This window comes from Podarcis liolepis, assembly GCF_965112155.1.
Source record: "Podarcis liolepis genome assembly, chromosome: 2".
Taxonomy (NCBI): Eukaryota; Metazoa; Chordata; class Lepidosauria; order Squamata; family Lacertidae; genus Podarcis; species Podarcis liolepis.
The window spans coordinates 78671587-78693698 of NC_139555.1; the positions used below are offsets into that span (position 1 = coordinate 78671587).

The 22112-nt window shown below is 41.6% G+C and overlaps 2 protein-coding genes across 13 annotated transcripts in view; one reads left to right on the forward strand and one right to left on the reverse strand.

Moving 5' to 3' along the window:
• CFAP92 (cilia and flagella associated protein 92 (putative)) overlaps positions 1-22112 on the forward strand; it is a 332392-nt gene that overhangs the window by 51569 nt on the left and 258711 nt on the right. For 4 of the 10 annotated variants that reach the window (XM_083489180.1, XM_083489182.1, XM_083489175.1 and 1 more), the window contains 2 exons: positions 235-353; positions 694-1287. In XM_083489180.1, coding sequence (XP_083345306.1) covers positions 235-353; positions 694-725 — 151 coding nt within the window. In that variant the 3' untranslated portion in view covers positions 726-1287. Of the gene's footprint in view, positions 1-234; positions 354-693; positions 1288-2290; positions 3341-22112 lie in introns of those variants that run through there. The other 6 variants (XM_083489181.1, XM_083489176.1, XM_083489178.1 and 3 more) reach the window with 3 other exon arrangements.
• Positions 1417-21724, reverse strand: ACAD9 (acyl-CoA dehydrogenase family member 9). Of its 3 annotated transcripts, none has more exons than XM_083489321.1 (18): positions 21566-21724; positions 19688-19781; positions 18972-19073; positions 17038-17144; positions 15821-15921; positions 15230-15308; positions 14702-14876; positions 13942-14015; positions 13017-13092; positions 10872-10942; positions 10461-10580; positions 9411-9539; positions 6608-6687; positions 5606-5732; positions 4068-4145; positions 3350-3478; positions 2008-2080; positions 1417-1673 (listed from the first exon to the last, which is right to left on the reverse strand). In XM_083489321.1, exons 1-18 carry the CDS (start codon positions 21689-21691, stop codon positions 1573-1575), a joined length of 1842 nt encoding a protein of 613 aa, XP_083345447.1. In that variant the 5' UTR covers positions 21692-21724; the 3' UTR covers positions 1417-1572. The 3 variants fall into 3 exon arrangements, with proteins under 3 accessions (XP_083345447.1, XP_083345449.1, XP_083345448.1); XM_083489323.1 differs by lacking the exon at positions 21566-21724 and adding an exon at positions 20378-20490; XM_083489322.1 differs by lacking the exons at positions 1417-1673; positions 2008-2080; positions 3350-3478 and adding an exon at positions 3996-4014 and having other exon boundaries at positions 4045-4145.

Here is a 22112-nt window from a genome sequence, read left to right on the forward strand (position 1 = left end):
ATTCTGGTTCTAAACGCAGCATAAGGGGTCTCTGTAGTATAGTGTATTTTAAAATGGGGTTTTAGAATTTTTAGGGGTTTTTGAATATTTTATGTAGTTTTTATGTAGTTTTATGCAGTTTTTATGTAGTTTTATGTAGTTTTTCAATTTCGTTGTTCCGCAAGGGACAATGACAATAAAGATATCGTAATCGTAAATTTTCACCCATTTTTAAAAGCCTATTCTGTTTTGCAGATTGATTTGTCGTAAGCGTTCATTTCGGTACAGGGGGCCGCCTCTGCAGAAATTGGTCTTTAAGGAAGAAATCCAAATAGCAGAGGATACACAGACTGCAGGTAATGAGGGGAATTACAGTGGTGCCTCGCAAGACGGAAAACTCGCTAGACGAAAGGGTTTTGCGGTTTTTGAGCTGCTTCGCAAGACGAATTTCCCTATGGGCTTGCTTCGCAAGACGAAAACGTCTTGCGTTTTTTGCAAGTTTGTTTCCTTTTTCTTAACACCGTTAATACAGTTGCGACTTGACTTCGAGGAGCAACTCATAGAACGCGGTGTGGTAGCCTTTTTTGAGGTTTTTGGTGATTTTTGAAGCTTTTCCAAAACTTTTCTGACACCATGCTTCGCCAGACGAAAAATTTGCTAGACGAAAAAACTCGCGGAATGAATTAATTTCGTCTTGCGAGGCACCACTGTAAGCACTGATTACAGTGTGGTACACAAACCAATGATCTTTTTCCTGTGTCTTGCTAAGGAGTTTAATAGGCTAAAGTAGTGATAGTCACTCTGCTTTTTTTCTGTGTGCAATGCTGAAGTTAATTTGAAGAAGAGCTAGGGTACAGAGATAGCATTAAGCTTTAGCACTTGGAAATATTGCTATGGGAATCAAAAGAATTGATCTGTCTGGTGAGACTGAAGTCAGTTGTTTGAAGCAAAGCATTACCTTTCAAAGTAATTTAGGGGGGAAAGATTATTCGTAATGGAGCAGTGCAAGTTCTTATTTTGCGTTTTCAGTTCCTCCAGAGCTATTTCTATGCTTGGCTTACCACAGCAAAATTTACGCTGTAGCGTCGGAGGTCCAATCTGCTGTGCTAAGGTGTCCCTCTGCTTGTGAGAAGCACCCAAATGATGGGTGCAAATTGTTCATGGGCGCTTCAGCTGGCTACTCAGGCACAAATGGCAGGGCCCTCTACTGAATCTTTAAGTCTTAAGTGTAGGGAAACAGAGAGGCTCCTGGAGGTAGAACCCCTTTTTTGCTATTACAGCCTCATTTTCATTTATCTCTAGCTGGATAGGGCGTTCTAGCAAGTATTATGCAGCATAGGGTTTCTAAAATGAAATATAAGACTAGAAAGTAGGTTGATTGTGCACTTCTCCTTAAGCCATATGCCTGCTTGGGATTTTCACATGCATTCAAGTACATAAAATCAAAGAAGTTTTATTTTATAAAAACAACACATCCGTTGAGGAAAATAACATGGTTTGTTAGCAAGTTGCCAGTTGCACATTCTGCCCCAAAGTTCACTTGCGCCGCAGAGCACCTTACTCCACAGCAGGTCGGTCACCATTTCCTAATTTTCAAAATGTTCTTTCCAGTGGATGGGAACAGATATACGCTCTCTTTTCCAGCACCTGCTTTGCCACTTTTTTAATGCTGTCATCCATGTTTTCAGGAGCATCTAGGAATAATGGAAACGGAAGTAACAATTCCTTTAGCGTCACATCTAAATGAGAGCAACAGACTTTTTAAGATCCAAGACACTAAACACAAGCTGTTGAGCTACTAGCAGCATCTGCCACATTATCACTAATTATAGGAACAAGCAAACCATGGGACTATCGAGGCTTGCCTTGGCATCTAGATTCTTAGCACAAACTGAAGCTGTCGCCTATGAACAAACTGTGGCAGGAGTACTGACTGGGTTTCCTGTGCCTTTGCTAAAAGCAAGTTTTTATTTGGTATCAAGGTGGGCAATATAAGATGTTAACATTTGACTCGAGTGCAACACTTACTTTTTTCTAATTCTGCCAGAGCATAATTATTCTGGAAGCCAGCTTCAGTGCAGAAAATATTTGTAAGCAGCACCTAGGAAGTCAGTTAAATCATTAGCAAATTGGAAAATAGGCCTGTCTTTAAAATAGACCACTGGAATTCAACTCCATGTACTATCGTTTATTTCTGTATTATAAATTCATGGAAATAAAAACCACCCAGCTTCTGTTCTACAGCTTCTACTCAGCAAAAGACTTTAAGTAGATGTTAATAATCCTTTCTCCTCCCTCTGTTTTTTCACAGTAACGGCTGCCCCAGAGCTGAATGGCTGAAGTTAACAAAAGGGACTTTTCTACCATGGGCACCAGAATAGCTGGAACCTGATCATGATTGCAGACTTTCTAAAGAGCTTTATGCTATACAAAACTTGTTTGATACCTGGCTGTTGTGAAATATGTTGCAATACACATGGCCCAGCAGTTTACAGAGTGTGCCTAGGTACTTACATTGGCAGGGTGGTTCAGACTAGAAGGCTAACAACATTCTATCTCCTGCTGCATCCAGTAGGCTTGGGCGATGTACTGATGAGGGCCAGAGTGCAAAGGCGGCTTCAACCGGCAGTATACTGCAAGTGAAACCACCTCCGAGCCTGGTGGCAGGAACAGGCGGCCCCAGCCTTGAGACTGGGTGGATGGGTGAAGGGTGCTTAAAATCAGACAGGAGTCAAGAGGGGAAATCGGCTGCCCTGAAAGGAAAGGACTGTGGCGCTGGAGAGGCTGGCGAGCGATGCAAAGCAGGGAGGCGGCATTCATCCTTCCCCCCTCTCCTAACGGTCTGTGTTGCACCCCCTTTGTTTCAACATTGCGATGTATCACCATGTTTGGCTGGTGATACACTGCAAAGTTGAAAAGCTGACATTGCTTAGCCCTAGCACCCAGAAGACTTAGAAACAGGGCCTGCTAGTAAAACCTGCCTTATTTTTCCTCACCCTTTGACACAACACAGTGGATGTACCCAATAGCTTTGAAAATGGACATTTCATCATGAATACATCTAATGGTTTCTAAAAAGCCAATGGCATCACCATGTATTTACTATGCCAAAAAAAAAATTTCCCCTGGAGCACAAGAATAGAAATAATCTGGTGAGGGTTTTCCAGGTTCCTTTTGACACAAAATACATTTTCAGACATAAGAAACTATAATTGCAAGTCCAAATTTCCCTTGTCAGAATCCAAAAGCATCATAATACTCTCAAAAGCAATTCTGTCCCGTCCCCCCTTCTTGACCAGTCTGCTTAATACTGATTTTAATTCATGATTACAACATTAATTAAAATTGCATAAAACCTCTAGGTACTCACCTCATGATCATGATTGCGCAAACCAATACTGATTGATCGGCTAGCTCTGGAAATAACTGCTGTCATTGCGTAGAGATTGATGAGGATGTCTGCTACCCTTTTGAGAACCATCTGCTCATCCACAATAGTCTAATGCCAAACAAAGAACACACAAATAGTTTAGTGATTTATCCTGAACTGCCTGATCAATCTAAAACATGTTTCAACAGATGAAGACAGCTGCCCTCAGTTGGCAGTATTCACACATGTACTAAAACAGTTTTCCAAACTCTTGTGTCACGACTTGCGCGAACGCTCCCCGTGCTTCTCCTGGGGCTGGAAAGTTTAACCTGGTTTGCTAGTAAAACTGAATTACTGTGTCAAGAAATGATGCATGTCTAAAAAGTGTGTCACCAACATGAAAAGTTTGGAAAGCTCTGTACTAAATCAAAGCATTTGACTGTGCCTTTTTATTTAGACAGTCTCAGAACCTGCAGAGTGTCTTTCAGGTTGCTGGGGGAAGAAAAGATACTCACAGTGCATTTCATCTGCTTCTACATGATCTTTAAATATTTATCTTCCCTGACAGCTCCTCAGTATACATCTTGAAGACAATTTCTAGGCTAGAAATGAGTTTGGTTTCAAACACTCACTTTGATTAGGCTCTAAGGAAGGAAGGGCAGAGAAGAAAGAAAGAAAACAACTTTGGTTTAATTATCCATTAGAAAGTTCTAGCTACCTTGCCAAATCTTCTCAACAAGCCTTCTACAGCCACACCAAAATAATATATATTTTGTTCAAGTTTCTTGGCACTTTCCTGCAATGAAAAAATATATATTTAGTGCACTACAGGCTTAGACTTGTCAATTCTGCACAAACAATTCATTGATCATTCCCTCTATGTATAAATAATATATGCACACACAATCTTTAAATGTGTTGCAACCGTGGAGCCAGCTGGTACTCCTTGAGGAACTGGGTTTCACTTTGGAGCTCCCAGTTGCCGAGTCCAACAAATGACTTGGTAATTTACCCCAGATTACATTATATACTAGAATTCACACAGTAAGATGGGCAGTCAAGTTCAGTCCTAAATATTCAGATTCCACCTGATACAGGTTTAATGAATTAGCGCCATGACTGAACTAATTCAGGGAGACTGAACAAAACAAAAATGCCCACACTGTGCTTTATGGTGATTTTCTAAAAGAGAAAAAAGTAGAGAGCACAAACAAAAATAGGCGTTAGATAATGAATTTGGCATACTTTGGAAGGAAGACGAACGCAAAGTGTCAAAGCCTTTTCCAAGAGGCAGTTCTTCGTATTATTTAACTGGCACTGAAGATGCATGTACACACACTTCTACATACAGGTTCAACAACTGGGAGCGTTGGCAAGGCAAGCATTTCACATGTGCATTATCAGCTTTAGAATTGCAGCCAGTTCAGCCCTAATTTCTGGAACCCTTGAGCCGTATCCAAGGGAAAGGTCACTTATACAACATTGGATACTTCCCCTTGTACCCTTTCCCAATCACAGCATTTGAAAGATCCAAATTGTTTTCCATACTAAGTCCCATGCCGTTACAGATTATAGTGTGCATAATAAGGATTAGTGCATAGTGCGTCAGAAGGAAGCGTGACCGAGGCAACAGGGGCATTGCAAGGTACAGTTTAACAGAGCAACCTAAATGGCATTCCACTTGGGTTCTTACAGGGCTTGCTTCAGGTTTTCCTTAAGCCATGAAATCCAAAAAGTTTTGTTTTGATTTAGTGAATACTGATACTTTCAAAGCTTAAGCAGTTATTTGGGCTACATGAATAAAACTCAAAAAAGGACCGCAGTGTAAAATTTCTCCATGTATAGGTGTAGGTATACAATCCCACACAAATGCAGTATTGTGAGCTGGCTGCACAGCAACACAGTGCAGCTCCCACTAGCATTTCTGAGAGCAGTTGTGTGAGGAGTCATAACTCTCTGGTACTCCACACGCTTTTCATGCAGAAGATTCCAGGTTCAGCTTTCTGCACATGCATGTACACAGCTGGTAAAGAGTGTTGTGTGAAACCCTAAAGAACCAGTCAACAGACTCTGTACTGAGCTCAATGGATCAGTAGTCCGACATCATACAAGGTCGTTTCCTATGTTTCTACACGGAAAGGATTTGACACTGGACCAGGACCAAGAAGCCTAAAGAAACCCCTCTTTTATAATGCAACGCAAGCAAATTTTCCAAGCACGGCTGAAAGTGTTACAGCATCTGCACTGAGTACTCACCTCTAGACTAGGATGCACCACTCCATCTTGACCAACTAATCCTAAGTCTACTGTTCGGCCCATGCTGTCACGGAACTTGTTCACAAACACGTTCAATGCCAGACCTACGTTTCCTTTCTTGATTTCCCTGTGAGATTAGATACATAGGCTGCCTTAGTACTAGGCCATTTATCCAATATCACTTCATTCCCCAACAAGTCAACTCCCCATCCACCCCAGAGACAGTAGCTGAACTTCTAAATATTTCCCCCCTAAAAATTATGCTTTTTTTCTTTGTAATTTTCTGATGCTGTGTACTACAGGGGGTGGAAAGAGCTACATTAACAGCTACCAATGATGTGATTAGCCATCAAAGTATGACCAACAGCCTGAAAGACTGCAGAATAACTAACTTGCCTTGATTTTAAATGTAGCTTGCATACTCCCCCACCCATTGAAATGAATGGAGTTCACAGAGCAGCAGTGATTAACTGACCAAACACCAATTCAGAAGTGTTTTTAATAAAGTTTAAGTAGGTATCATCACCACATAGTAAATGAGAGATGAGAACATACTAAAATAACCTCAGTGTTTTGGTTTTTAAAAGCACAATTAAGATCTACACAATATACAGTGGTACCTCAGGTTACATACGCTTCAGGTTACAGACTCCACTAACCCAGAAATAGTACCTCGGGTTAAGAACTTTGCTTCAGGATGAGAACAGAAATCGTGCTCCGGCGGCACAGTGGCAGCGGGAGGCCCTATTATCTAAAGTGGTGCTTCAGGTTAAGAACAGTTTCAGGTTAAGAACAGACCCCCAGAACAAATTAAGTACTTAACCCGAGGTACCACTGTATCGGCATTTTAAATAAAGAAATGCCTTATTTCTGCTCATGTTGAAACTTTCAAGAAAAATTCATCTTGCTACCCCCCCTTTCTGTGCTGTTCCCCTTTACAACTTTTCAATCTGTATTCAGTAATCATTTATAAAAAATGGCTATTTCCAAAAAAGCACATACTTTATTTTCTCAGTTAAGATCTTGCCGGCATACTGCATGCCTGTCAAAGCAATATACATTCGCAGAACTTCATTTGTTCCCTGAAACAGAAAAAAAAAGATTCTTTTAGGCTACTTAAACATGGATTTGCCAGACAGATACCTTTCTTTTTTTTTCTATATGCAAGTGTAAGTTTCCTATTAAAGCTTAAGGTGGAGGCATATTTATTTTATCTTCAAGAATGAAAATTCCATTGTCATTATAAAATTCTAGGAATATATAGCTGCACTGTTAATTCACCTGAAAGCTTTAATAAAGTCATCATCCACCAGCCCCAAAATTTTAAGGACTACAGGAGGAACATAGGGCTGGAAAGGTTTGCACCTTGGACACCCAATAAAGGGCTCTACACCAGTACCAATGTACACACATAGAGTACTTTCATGTGAAGAAGGCTCCTGTCTGAACCAAAATCTCTGCATGCTCTGGTATGTGTGTATGGCCACTTCTCACACACACCAAATGCATGAACAGCAGAGTGTGTATATGTTGGATACATCAGGAATAGGGCTAGCTTGCACAGCGCTGCAAACTCCACCCGCAACACACATTCTGTAAGCCTTTGCACCTCGTACGTAGTAACAGAAATAGCCTTAATAGCACCACACCAGGTCCTTGAGGTTTCCTAGCCACACTGACCAGTATTAAGCCGAGGTGGGGAAACACCTTTCAGCTCCTGAACATTAGCTAAATGCCATTTGATGTAATGGCCTTAGTAAAGTTTACAAACTAGTTACAACAAATGCCCAAAACCATCTAGCAAACAAGATGAAAACTGTAGTTTTGAAAAGTTTCAAGAACAGGCTCCTCTCTCAGTAATGCGTATCATGAATTGCAATTTACATGCAGAAAAATGAACCTGAAGAGTTACACCGCTCTCTTTGGAGGCTGAAAGAAAAATCCGACATCTGCACAGCTGAAAGCGAAGCACCTACATTTTAGAAGTGCTTGATTTTAAAAGATAAAAAAATGCTGATGGACTAAGACTAGTCGCTGTGCTTTTAAGCAGGTGCTGCTTAGCAATTAAAGCTTTCAGAATGAACAGATGGCTAAACAACAAGCTAATTAAAATCACTGCATACATTGACTGGGGATGCTAAATTAAATGCATGAATGTTGCATACTTCGTTTTAATTATAAACACCATTCTTTATGGATCACTCTTCGGCAGCAAGTGGAGCTTACTAGCATTCAGAGCTAGATATGTGAATGGCAAAAAATGACCTTTTAAAGCGGATCATCAACAAGAGGAGAATCTGCAGGCTCACCTTACTGCTGTAGCAGAGAGCAGAGAATGAGCCGAGGTGCTAGCCGTCTCCAAATCAGAATGTATTATCAACGTACTTTAGAGCATTCTTTCACCTTATTTAATGAAAAATATTTCTATGTAAACCAGTATAGTCTTATATCTAGGTCCACCACTGGAGGAAGGTTTTGAGTTGGGGGACACATGGTTTTCTCCTGGGCCTGATGCCCTTCAACATTTTTATCAATAACTTTGATAAAGGACTGGAAGGAATCAAAATTGCAGGCGACAAACTGGGAGAAAAACTGAAACACTTTAGAAGACAGGGATAAAATTCAAAACCATCATGATAGAAAGGATAAACAGGTCAAGACTAACAAAATAAAATTTAGTGGAGTCCCTCAAGGCTTGGTGTTGAGACCTGTGCTTTTCCACTTGTTCATAAACGATCAAGTGTTAGAGGTGAGCAGTGAGATGGCCAAGCTTGCTGATGATACTCAACAATTTGGGGTGGTTAAAACAAAAAAACCAAAAGATTGTGAAGAGCTTCAAAAGATCCTCTCCAAACTGACTGAATAGGTGGTAAAACGGCAAATGCAATTCAGTGTAAACAAATGCAAAGTGAGGAAAGTCAGGGCAAAAATGCCTCGCAAGACGAAAAATTTGCTAGACAAAAAAACTCGTGGAACGAATTAATTTCGTCTTGCGAGGCACCACTGTACTGCAATCAGTATAAAAAATAATAATGTGCCATTAAACAGATTTTAAAAACAGTTACTTCTAACATTAATGCATATAGAATAGGAATAGGAATAGAATAGGAATATCCTCCTTTCCACATTTATCTAAAACAGTGTTTCCCAAACGTTTTTGGGCAACGGCACACCTGCTTACCGGAAAAAAATCTCGCGGCACACCACCATTAAAGCCCCGCCCCGTGACGTCAGCGCGCAGCGTCACGCGGGGGGGGGACGCACAAAAGTGAACGTTTTTTTCCTTCCCCTTGCCGGGGTGGGAGGAGGCAGCAGAGCGAGGGCAGCTGAGGCGGCGGCGGCGATAGCGGGCGGAGGAGGAGCCGTCGCCGGGAGTTGCTGCTGCTGCTGTTGCTGCTGCTGCCCGGACATGCCGGCCTCCTCCTCCTCCGCTGTCTCGCGCTCCTCCCTTTTGCGCGAGCTGCCCCGCCGCTCGGCACCACCACCGCGGAGCCGCCCCCGGCTCGACGCGGATCCTCGCCGCCGCCACCTCTCGCCGCCCGACTCGCCCGCCTCCCTCCCACGGCACACCAGCCGGTGTCTCACGGCACAGTAGTGTGCCGCGGCACACCGGTTGGGAAACACTGATCTAAAATATATCACTAGGCAGTCCACATATCATAAAGGTAGTGATGCAAAGAACTGTGACTATTTGAGGCAATGCTTCAAAGCCACTCAGATGGCCCTCAGAATGCCATCTACTTGTAACTAGTTTTATACTAGTGGTTTGAGATTGCATGCAACTTATAGAAGAAGTCATATTTACCTCGAAAATCAGAAGTATCCTGCTATCCCGGAGATAGCGTTCATATGGAAAATCTTTCATGTAGCCGAGACCTCCAAGAATTTGTAAAGCTTCACTCACACAAACCCATGCGCCTTCCGAACTAAACACCTGCCAACAACCATTGAAATTATTAAATGATGTTATTTTATTTCTAAACTTGGCAATATAAAAAGCCAGTTCATTGGTCGACCTCAATGGCTGTCATACTGTAGACACCAAGAAATGAAGCCCAAGCTGGAGCTATGCAAAAGCGTTAGCGCCAATGTCAAGTTCTCTGGAAGAAAATGTAACTACCTTATACCACCCAGTTTTGAGCCCTTGTGAGGCTATATAAAAAGGGTAGGGACCTGCAGTAAAATGTTCAGGGTGCCAGCTAGCAAGCCACACCTTCTTTCCAGAACACTCAGTTGTATCACCTGCCACAACTGCTTTCTACCACCACCCTGCCCCAACACACACATAATGGTATTTTATGTCAAGAGAGAATGCTCAACCCTCAATGATCTTTTTGGGTTTCCCTCAAGTCTGCCTGTACCATCTATGCATGGATGGTTCTGTTTTGCATACATAAGGAGCAGCACTTGGAAGTACCAAGTTTGCTATTAGCACATATAATACCTCTCATAGGGGACGCTGAAATCAGCCCAGAGACTGAACATATGCACACAGAATTGCCTTCTTGATTGGTGGCTTTCTACTTCCATCAGTGCCTCTCCCCCTGGGACATTTGAAATTCCTGATCTCACACTTTTGCTTCAGTGATTTATCTTCAGAGAGATCTGCCATTCAACGATATGCCATTCAAGAGTGATTTAATATAATTTGTATTGAACTGCCATGCAATTAACTAGATCAGGCTCACAATAAAGATGGAGAAAGGTTGCATATGAACATCCACATCGCTTCCACAATCTGAGGATCTCAGTAACCTATTTTTCTTTGAACATTAATAAATGCTTACATCCCACCCTTCCTCCCAAAGGGGCCCTAATACCCATAGCTTTAACTCAGCATTCCAGTAAAGCTTACTTTCACAATGGCTGCTTCAACTGAGCAGTCTGGGACCCCTGGCCTGTCCATCATTCCTGCAGTGAGGTAGGCCATGCTTTCCATCACATATGCCTTCCGAGCCATCAGGGCAAATTTTTCCTGAAAGAAAGGGCAAAAAAGACATGCTGTTCATACTTACATATCACAGAGAAAGGGAAACTACAAATATGCAACAGTGCAATCAAGAAGGTTAATCACCATTTAGTCCCATTAAGTTTAATACATTTGGCAACCGGCACATTATTCTTTCTAAATTCATGACTCACCAAGTGCATAGGCTACATCATTTAAAATTGGCACTCCAGAAGGTGGAAAGCTTTCCATTCAGTTTTTTTAAAAAGATCAAACTTTCCCCATGAATTCCTCAAACCCTTAATGTGTTTCAGTTACCTGAATTAATCCGAATTCACTCAGCTTCTTATTAAACTGTTTCCTTGTACAAGCATACTCTGCTGTCATTTCTTTAAAAAAAAAGTGAGAGGAAGAGGCAGTTAATCAGGCGGCAAAATATTACGACTGCTTCTGAAAAATGTAACAGTTGCTGAAATATTTATATTCAGAATGGGACAAGACCCTTTACCATTATTTTAATTATTAAAATGGACAACTCCTACTACATCAGATAACGATAACAGACATTCCATCTACCCTTGACAGTGTTACACCATCATCGAGATATTCTGTAATCCTGTACTTGGTGTAGCAGCTCTGACTACCAGGCGAAAACATTTCCTTGGGTCGAGTAAAACACCATCAGCCCTGAAGCTGCAGTCAGTTTTGTCTTGTGCTACACTGTACACCAAATAAAGCAGACAAATTCAGCAGCTTAAGTGGAATTAGCATTTATAATGCACTTCTAAGGGAAAGTAGGAATATTCAGAAGTAGGAAGTGTCATGGATTGGCTGGATGCAGGACTGGTGGGAGGCACCGGCTGGGGAACCCCCAGGGGAAGAAGGCTGAGAGCCAGGGGACTGGTGGTGGGACAACAATGAGTGGTCAGAGGGAGTAGACTGGGAGAAGGCGGTTTCAGAAGCGGAAGATGTTTAGTGAGCAGGAAGAGGCTGTGGCAGAGAGAAGTCCAGAATCAGACGTAGGACCAGAGGCTGGAGAAGAGGGTGGCCAAGAAGCAGAGTTGAGATAGGCTGCTGAAGAAGCCAGGGGTCTCCCTATCTTGCTGCAACCAGCTCTCCCTGGCCCCAATCTTCCAGAACCCACAGAGGTATGAAGAGGGCAAAGCAAAGACAGACAAAGTGAAGAAGTCTCAGGTTGCTTAGGAAAGACCTGGAGGAGGAGGAGACAACTTAGGGAGCTGTGGGAAGGCGGGGATCTTCAGTCCTTGCAACTGCCTCACTGGGGCAAGATCTACCAGGAAGAGTTTCTATGCTAACTAGGCCTGAATTAACTTCACTGACACTTTGTGAGTTATTCCTGACTCCTGCCTTGGCAGGAAGGGAGTATAATCTATTCCTAAGTATTCACCTACGGGTAGTAAAGACCAATCAGATACAAATTCTATGGCAAGTGAATATGTACTATACATATACTGGTGTTTGCCACCACAAGCACTACAAAATTCAAAGGAGAGATGTGTTTTTTGTAACATACAGTGGTACACACCAGGAAGCAGCCACCAATTCATTTCCCCTGGTATGTGCCTATCACATGCTTACAAATTTTAATCAGTTTCATATTTTAGCGTTCACTTATGGAAACATCAACATATACACAGCACAGTTGCTTGTAAATTGCAAATCAGATTGTAAATCTGACTGGTCCTTATTCCCCATAGGTAACATTTAGGAAGAGTGAACCTGATAGTTAATCGCAGCCCTCTATCCCTGCACTGCCAACCCAATCAATCAGGTTTTCTGCAAGCATTGTCCAAGGCAGCTGCAGTAGCACCTGGGGAGATGTGCTAGAGCTGGCTTGGGCACAGCAATAGCAAAAGGAGGAAAAGGGAGCCTTCTTAGGCTGCTAGCTGTTGCCATGCGGGGGAGAGGTGGAGAAAGTCCTATGGTGGAAATGGCCTTCCTTCTACCCTAATTTTTTTTCCTACTCGACTGCATTTTATTTATAACAGGGTCCTTTCATGAATAAAAAGCAGGCAAGTCAAACTTTCTGCAGGCTAGTAAGGCCTGGAACGTTGTAACGAAGGTGACATAACCAAGCATAAATTTGCACGCTTTCATTTACTGCTGTTTTAGCAGCATACATAAGCTTTCCCCTCACAACACTGACTTTATCTTCAGCATCCCAGTGAGGTCAAAGGGGTCCCTAATGAGTTTCATGGCTGTGGGGAGATTTGAGCTTGGGGTTGCACTAAAATCAGCATGTAGTATCTACTACAAAAAAGAAAATACTGTGGATCAACAGGCTTTCATTGTATCTCAAGTCAACATTATAGAAACGATTTAGTAACTGAACCTAATGTTTATAAAAATGAAATGGCCGGCACAGAATCTAAGTATCTTTTTCAGGAGTAGAACTAATTCAGAAATCCATCCTGCCCAGCAAGGCAGCAAGTGTAGTCTTACCAATCAGTTTCTTCAGCATTCCAGCAGCTCCGCTGCCCATGCTAAATCTTCCGCTGTTGAGAATATTCATAGCAACCTACAGTGAATATAAGTAACCCTTGTTCAGGGAAACTATAATTAAAATGTCTTTTCTCCACAAACAAAGTTTACCTTTACTCAAGACCCTGCCCACATCAATTCTGGCCTTTTAGCTGGATGTCTGCCCCTGCTATATAGAGCATATCATGGTATCTTAGAAGGATACCTCCCTGTGCAATCACTGCCCTCTGTTTGTTTGACATCGACTTAAAACATGTAAAACATGAGAAATGCTGAAACGCAAAGCTAATTCAGTCCTGATTCTTCCAAAGAATCAGAGGCTTAGGCTCTGGCAAGCCTGGGTCACAAAGCTGAAATAAGCTACTGGCAAGGTCTCTCTTCGTAGCTTTACAGCTTCAACCTGATGCATGGATAAACACCATTCCTTATTAACAGTCCATGGCTAACTGAATAAACAAACCCTCTTGTAAAACTAACATGGGGCATTCAAGGACACTGTGGGGTTTTTTGGATCTGTAAATAACCCTAATAACAGTGTACATTAGAATTTCTCCAAAAACAATGGAGAGTAAAGAGCTGTTGAATTATAGCCTGACAACACCTCCAACTGGCTTCAGTTCCTTGATCCACTGGTGTTCCAGCAGAAATTAATTAGGTCAGAAGTCAATACAGTACTGTGAATTGTGAATTATTATCTATTGCTTTGGTTATATTTCCCCCTTTCTGTGATAGCTCTGTACTCCTACCTGTTGTTATTATTGCTGATATTTTCTCTCTCTTTTTATAACCAATTCATTTGTAACTGAAAATCAATAAAATACATTTTAAAAAATGATACAGAAGATGAATTTTATGGTAGGGAAAATAGTAATTCCCTGCATCTTACCTTAAATCCCCCTCCAACTTCTCCAATGACATTCTCTATAGGAATTTTTGTATTTTCAAAATGGACTTCACACGCTGAAAGACAGAGCATTAAACTACTATTGCACTATTTTAGAAGTCTAGGGTTTCCTCCCCTCTAGCCAATTCCATGGCCAACTGAACAATCATTTAGCATGTCAAGACATTTTGCCTCTTTGTTGTTATCAGTGATGTTGGTTTTCTGAAAAATTCTGAATGGGAAAATTTCTTGAGGGGAGAATCCTATTCTAATTAGACTACAGGGAAATTTGCAAAGGAAAATTATCAGTTTGCATCAGAAAAAAATTCTGTTGCACACCACCAGTTGTAACACGTTTACACACCCTATGTGAAGGTAATCTAAGTCACCCATCCTGTGGATGTCTCCTGATTTCATTTTTCAGCTCAAGACTGCCCTAGGCATTTTGGGACAGTCTGTCCCTAATTTCCAAATGACTCTTGGGGTCTGGTACTACTACCCACATGGAGGAGCCTGTCCATTTGAGGATTTCTAACTTCTTGGAACCCACGTCATCTTTGATAAACAGAGTGGCATCAACATAAGGTCCACGCCCACAAATACTTAATGATCAGTAAACATACATTTTATCTGGTCAACAACTAAAATGTAGCTTATCCCAGATACTTAAGAAAATGCAGATGACACAAAAATCTGGATTCCTCTTGATCCAAGAGAAATATGAATCTTAAATCTTTCCAAACCAACATTTACTAGTTCTTACTGTTAGATCCTCGAATGCCTAGTTTATCCTCTGGCTTTCCATGAGTGACTCCACCGAAAGCTCTTTCTACAATGAAGGCAGTGATTTTGTCTTTTACTGCACCATCTTTGTCAACGATCTCAGTCCTTGCGAACACAGTAAAGATATCTGCAATACCACCATTTGATATCCATACCTGCAATTGAAAAAAGAAATGAGTATTGTTTGGTCTGCTTTGAATGAAATGATACTGATTTCATAAAATATAATCGGCTGACACAGCCACCCTTTTCTTGACAAATATTACTGTCCATTTTAAGATATATCCTTTGATTTTGGATCTGTCCACTTGGGAATTGCCAGCTAAGGTTCAACACAGAGCTGGGGGAAAAAGACTTCAGGTTAACTTAAGGTTCAAGGCAAGCCAATTATTATCACAACTAGGCCAGTTTTCATTGCCTATGAATCTTGTTCAGCTAACTTTCAGAAGATAGTTGGCAAAGCCGATACACAGAAAACATAAAAGCAGTAATTTCTTTGGCTAAATACCTTTGAACCATTTAATATGAAACTTTTCCCATCTTCGCTCAAAGTAGCTCTGCTCTGGATGGATGCAGCATCACTACCACTGAAATATAAACAGATGAAATGGGAATTTAGCAGGTGCACTGAGCAAGACTCTGTAGTCCTTACACCTGAAAGATAGAAATATTCCCATTATTTTGACTTCCTAAACACAGTTAAATTGCCTCTGAAAACAACAGCTGCACAGTTGGGGATCATTTGATGTCAAGCTCCACGAATGTAATTAAGTTAAGCAAGCTGGTATATGACAGTACAAAGCAAAAACAGATCTTGTTTCAAGTAACACTTAGCATTTATATAGTGCTTCAGACCTTTCACAACTTCACACACACTTTTTTGCTGATATCCTTACAAGAATCCTGTAAAGCAAGTCAGTGTTAATCCCATAATGAAAATCATGAGCCAAGAATGGCTTGAGAGCAATCATGTAAATTCATGGCAGAAGGAGAGAGAAATTCTAAACCAGAGTTTTGCCAATTCCTAATTCAATTTCTTAGTGGCTTCACGGCACCACCTCTTAAAGTATTTTCATTTTTAAAAAGGCAAAAATACTACCTTCCAGGTTCAGTCAGACAAAATGCTGCAATGTGCTCCCCAGAAGCCAGTTTAGGCAGATACTTTTTCTTCTGTTCTTCAGTGCCTGCAATTAGGATTCCCTGTCATAAGAAGAAGAAGAAGAGCTTGGATTTGCTATCCCCCTTTATCACTAAGGAGTCTCAAAGTGGTTAACAATCTTCTTTTCCCTTCCTCTCCCACAACAAACACTCTGTGAGGTGAGTGAGGCTGAGAGACTTCAGAGAAGTTTGACTAGCGCAAGGTCACCCAGCAGCTGCATGTGGAGGAGCAGGTAATCAAACTCAGTTCACCAGTTTACGAGTCAACTGCTCTTAGCCACTATACCACACTGGCTCTACACACAAACACACACACACACGGAGAGAGAGAGAGAGAGAGAGAGAGAGAGAGAGAGAGAGAGAGACTGCTAATTAATTTTTGAAACCAAGCCGTTTATTTGTTTAAAACAGGGGTGTATGAACTTTTTGGCCCTGAAGGCCACACCTGATGGTAGGCTGCACACTATCCCTCCTTGCCCCACTAGAGACAGAAGTGGGGAGGTGCACAATGGGATCTTTGCAATCCCATCACACATTTCTTCATTGATTGGTGCTGGAAAATCAGACCCCCCCCCCAGCTTTTTCGTGGGCTGCAGCAAATGCAACTTATATGGGGAGGAAGATACATGAGGAGGACTAGCCATCAGAATTGTTAGCATGGGACCAGTTTTGGTAAGAGGGGGATGGGCCATCCATGGCCGGCCACAAAGAAGGTCATAGATGTTTTAGACCACTATTTAGCCAGACTTATTTATCACAACCAAATTCACACTAACAGAAACTTGAATTTCCCAAATAGCTAGAACAGTTAATCCATTTTTCAGAGATCTCATCTTAAATGTATTCCAACAGAACTAAGCCTATCTATTTGCTTTTGTTGTAGTTCCACAACTTTCAACTCCAGCATATATTTACACAAACTCCTCTGAATGGTTCTAAAATTGAACTAACAATCCTGTTCTTTATTACTCATCCTTCACAAATGTTTTGCTTTAAAGGTATCTTAGCCATAAATCTTATTTTGTACTTCTTCGTCGTCTCCCTGCCGTGACAGGAGAGACATTATTTGTACATGCTGGGGGGAAATGCCCAATTAGCAATGAAATGTCAAAACTGCAGTGCCTTAGGATCAAAATCCAATAATAAAGGCAATGTTACCTTCAGTCCTATAGCTTGGTGAGCTGCCAAGGTTACTGCAATAGCTCCATCCAGAGAAGTAATTTCTCCTAAACGAGCATACATTGTATTCGAAAGACCAAGGCCACCTATAGAAAGATATTATTAGTTAAACCAAACAATATTTTACTTAAACACTTTTCTTGTAACAAATGGTCCATCTAGATCAGTACTGTCCTCACTGACTGGCAGTGACCCTCCAGGGTTTCAGGCAGGCGTTTCTACTGGAGATGCTGGAGAATGAACCTAGATTCTTCTCCATGCAAAGCACCTGCTCTACCACTGAACTACAGACCTTTCTCCAAAGCTCCCTGAAATTTTTAATAGCTATTAGTTTAAGTATTAGAATTTTAGGGGAAAAGATTTGGGGAAAAGCTCTGGGAAGGGCTGGTTGGAAAAGGCAACTTTCCCATATAAAAAGCACTTTTCTGACTGTTATGAGTTTGTGGTGTTAATCCCTGGACCCAGCAACTGTTAAAAGCTATTCAAGGCTTCTAATTTCAGGAAGTTGCAAAACAAGGTTCCTGGTGATGTCATGAGGGATTAAGGGCCTTTGTGCAAGATGGCAAATAGGTGCAGCTTCCTCCCTCAAAAACAACAACAACAACAACAACAACTCAGGGCTGAGAACAGAGTGGGTAGTGATGAATCAAAGTGGCGAGGGAGGGAGAGAGAGAGAGAGAGAGAGAGAGAGAGAGAGAGAGAGAGAGAGAGAGACAGACATGCTGGATCTGTGCTTGAATTTAAGGCTGTGGCTATGGGAGAAACAAGACCCTTTTGGGGTGTTAATGCTGTGAACCCCTCCACTGCAGGCTCAGGTTGTATATCTGTGTAAATAAACCATATATCATAAAAACACTATAGTCTCCGCTGTGACTCATTTCCAAAAGGAAACACGGACCCCTGGAATCTCACACCGCTCGGCGATTGGGGTGACATGCAACAATATCAAACTTGTTACCAACATGGGCTACCAGTCAGCATCAGGGTAGCCTTCAGCAACTGATGATTGTTCATAAAAGCACAACACTGAAATAGCAAGGTGTACACAGCTTTAACTTACACTGCCAGGTGTACACAGGTATAACAACTTTGGCTGCTTTGAACTAGAAAACTGGGTGTTTATAAATATAAAAGAAAAGTCAAGGGACTGATCCCTGGTTAGAGTTTCCTAGAGCATCTATTTATAAAATGTACTGAATCACATTTCTTGCAAAGGTCACAACAGAAAAACACCATGGTCAGCTTTTGTCAAAATGTTGCTCTGTTGTGTTTTGTTAAAGTACTTATAAGACTCACTCTCATTCTACAGCAGCAGTGCAGACCAACTGTATTTATGACTATGCATTTTATGAATCTTCTGAGGGGACGCCAGCCCCACATCCTGCAATCAGCTGCTTAAGTTATCAGCTCATAAGACTAGGCTGATGTTATCAGCCACTGCTTCATTATGCAAGAAGAAAGAGCAAATAGAAGAGCCTATGATGATTAACTAACCAGAGGCAAAAAACAACACTGTTTTCTTCAAATGAAAATACTTTACTTCACAGTAATAGCATTCAGAGATTTGCAACATAAAGGATTCATGATTTGTTTTGAAAAAAATCTTAAAAAAACAAGGTTGGTAATGCAATATCTTTGCTAGAACATGCTTATACTATATGGTTGAGTGTGCAAGGAAATCATGCCATCACAGAAATTAGTTAGGGATGGCTTTATTATGAATTCTATAATGCTTCAACAAGGAAGAGAAAAGATACCAGGAGGTTCAGCCATCCAGGTACTGCCCTGCTTTAAAGTGCAGATGTATCAAGTCCAGTAACACTAATAAAGCAAGCAGAAGAAAAACTTCAAGGGTTCTCTCATATTAAAAGGACAAGGAGCAAAGTCTCAATTTTCTGAACATTTTTTCTCACCATATTCCTCCGGAATCTGCATGCCAAAGAGCCCCAGGTTCTTCAGTTCATTAAGCGTTTCTTGTGGAATTTTAGCATCTTGGTCAATTTTCTTAGAATCCACTGAAATACAGTGAAATGCAGTAATTTTATATAATGGATTACAGAAAGTTCAGGTGGGGCCAGCTCATTTAAGTGAAAGCTTTTTTATGGAGTTAGATCACTGTGAATACCAACAACCACAAACGAGACGTTTAAGGCATACTGTCTATTATTTTTTTCTTGCAAGAACTTAAGCTTCCCACAGGTCAGTTTTTTCTGCTCTTCCACTGAGAGAGAGGGGCTAGCTACATATCCAACAACAAAGTTGAGAGATCACTTTTGCCAGACCACCCAATTTGAGCAGGTTTTTCAAATTATTTTCACAACCAGCTGTATCACATCAAGATAATGCGGTGCATAATCTCCCTCCATTACAGCCAGAGAATTCTCAATAACATAGCAGTGGACAAGAAAATATTTTAAAATAAGATACTTGGTAGCTGTTTAAATCAGTAGTACAATATCTCTGTTTCAAAATACATGCTGATTTCCTCGTATGTAGAAAGTATATATGGGTAAGCAACACTATGTATTTCTCAGTGTTTTTTTGTTAGCACTATAAGAAAAACCTCACAGAAGGTTTGTTATGAAAAACCTTAACAGATAAAGACTTAATGAAGCGGGGAGGAGTTTACCATCTTCATTGAAGAATTTTTCTACCGGCCCCACAAATTGGTTGATTTCTTCCAATTCTTCATTGCTAATCTCAGGAAATGGGAAAACGTCTTCCTAGAATAACAGATTTTGACAGGATTTTTCTTTTTATATTAAAACAACTTAAAAAGAGAGAAGCCTCAAAAACTGGACTTAACATTGCTCCTTATGAGGACAGATGGCAGTTAACCTTTGCAGACATTACACATACATTTTAATTAGGAGAATGGTTGCTTATAGGCCTTTATGTCAACAATTCAGAAGTGCATTTGAGTTTTCTTCAGTTTCTCCTTCTGTGATGCTCAGCCCCCATAACTATGACAGGTCAGTAAACACCAGCACTCAAACACAATTTTGGAATTCGCCTCCACAGCATCTTAAAAAGTGGTTGTGTGCATTATCCCCTCCCCACAAGTTTCCATATGAACTGTTCTTGTGTCTTCCAAATTTGGGGAATTTGAAGTGTTTGGGAGTTCTGTGCAGGCAGCTGCAAATGCAGAGGAAATCCTGCCTCCCTTTTCCCCATGATGGAAAGGAGCTTAGCTGTAGTATGAATACAGACACTTTTTTGGAATCTAGAAAGAACTGTTTTCTTCCCAGCTGGAAAACTGCTGAACAAGGTGAAAACACTCTAATGGCGTCACAATTCTCCATTAAGCTTTTAAACATACCTTTACTGCAATGCTAAACAGGTTTGTTTTGGAAGTCCACGGAGTCAATGGAAATTGCTTAAAGGTATGTTCAGGATGACAGTTGTGGTTGCCAAAAATATAGAAACCATAAACACTGCTAAGAAAAGGCACTCTGAATTTGCTCTTTACATCCAGGAAAAAATATCCAAATCATTACTTAGCATTGATATGGCAGAATATACTCTATACATTTTTGATTTGCAGTGTAATGTATTCACTTTCAGTTATGAGGCTCCAAGATATAGTAGTAATTATGGCTAACTAATTATATGAAATGTATCTTCCAAATCCCAAGGATGTTCTAGGAGCTCCGAGATTTTTATTTAGCTTTACGTAGTTGGGTTTGTTGGCTGAAGTGAAATGAATTTGATAAGAAGTTCTTTAGACTGATCCCACCAACTGTGGTTACCAGAAGCCCCCCCCCATTCCCCCCCCCATTTCAGGCAGCTCCAAAAAGAATTTGCTGGTTCCATACACTAGCTGCCTAAAACCTCAAAAATAGTATTGTCTCGCATGATAAAATACTGTAGTCCAATTAAAGGGGTGTGGGAGAGAAATACTTATCCACAACTTTAAGAAGCTGTTGCGCGGATTGGGTGCTACAAATCATAAGGGTGGAAAATGCATTTTCTGTTCAGACTTTTTTTTTTTTTAAAAAAAAAGCTTAACAGAGCATAACCTACCCCAAACCTTCCCACCAAGCATACACAAAAAACCCCCAGCTCTCCTTTCAAACATGAGGACATTGTCAATGATTGCTTACAGCCCCACTTAAGAATAATCAGGTTTATTGGGGGGTGGGGGGAGCATCAATAAACGGAGAAAGCGCAAAGCCTTAATGGTAAGGGAACTTCCCGTCAAACTTTCCCAACTTATGAAGTAGCAAGTTTTCGTACTGAAAGACATGCCGTGCTGAAGTCCAGGCTGCGATTTCCAGAGGGTGCAGTGCGTGTGGGGCGGCGGGGAAAGTGTGCATTTTCCAAGAGATTCGTGGAAAAGCAGCAGCAGCTGCAGCAGTTCTTGGCAGCCTCAGAGAGGGCGGCAGGGGTGGAAAGATGCCAGGCGCCCACTGGCTTTTGGGGAGAGGGTGCCTGGGGTGGGAGGCTCCCGAGTCTGTGATAAAACACGCAGGAGCCTCGGAGGCGCTGCGGCAGCTACGGGACTCACCTTTCGCAGCGTCCCCAGGAAAAGCTCTTTGGCGAATGCAGGCCGAGAGAGGCCGGTACGGAGCTGCCGGACCCCGGCGGGGAGAGCGGCGCGAGCCGCACGGAAAAGGACACCCAGCCCGCTCATGTCTCTCAGCGGCCACTGCCTCGTCGCGCGCCGATGACGCAATTGCCAGAGCAACTGGCTCGTTTCTCACGTGGCGCCGCCCCGCCGCCCAACTTTTGTCGCGTAGTTTCTCCATAGACTTCTTATTAGACTCATACGCAGGGCACACCTTGCGGGTTAACCCTCTATTTAAAACCTTTTCTTATGAGGCAAGAATTTATATTTTTATTTATGGAAATATTGTTAGCAGAGTTTGCGCCCCCTCCTTGCCTGTGCCCCTAGCGGGGGCCTTCCTCACCACCCCCTAGCTATGGCTCTGGATAGAGCGCATTCTTCTCTATTATTTTTAAAGTTGTTCCAGAGAGCCATGAGTTGCTGGTGGCGTGTGCTATCTCTTCCAACCTATTGTCTAAGTTTTGATTCACCTTTTTCACAGCTGCTG

Bases quoted from the DNA above. Each gene is read 5' to 3' on its own strand.
- ACAD9 (XM_083489321.1), bottom strand. From the start codon at position 21,691: ATGAGCGGGCTGGGTGTCCTTTTCCGTGCGGCTCGCGCCGCTCTCCCC. The intron at 19,782-21,565 runs GTGAGTCCCGTA...CTGTTATTCTAG, and splicing joins TCCTGGGGACGCTGCGAAAG to GAAGACGTTTTCCCATTTCC. The intron at 5,733-6,607 runs GTATGTGCTTTT...CTAATCTCACAG, and splicing joins ATCTTAACTGAGAAAATAAA to GGAAATCAAGAAAGGAAACG.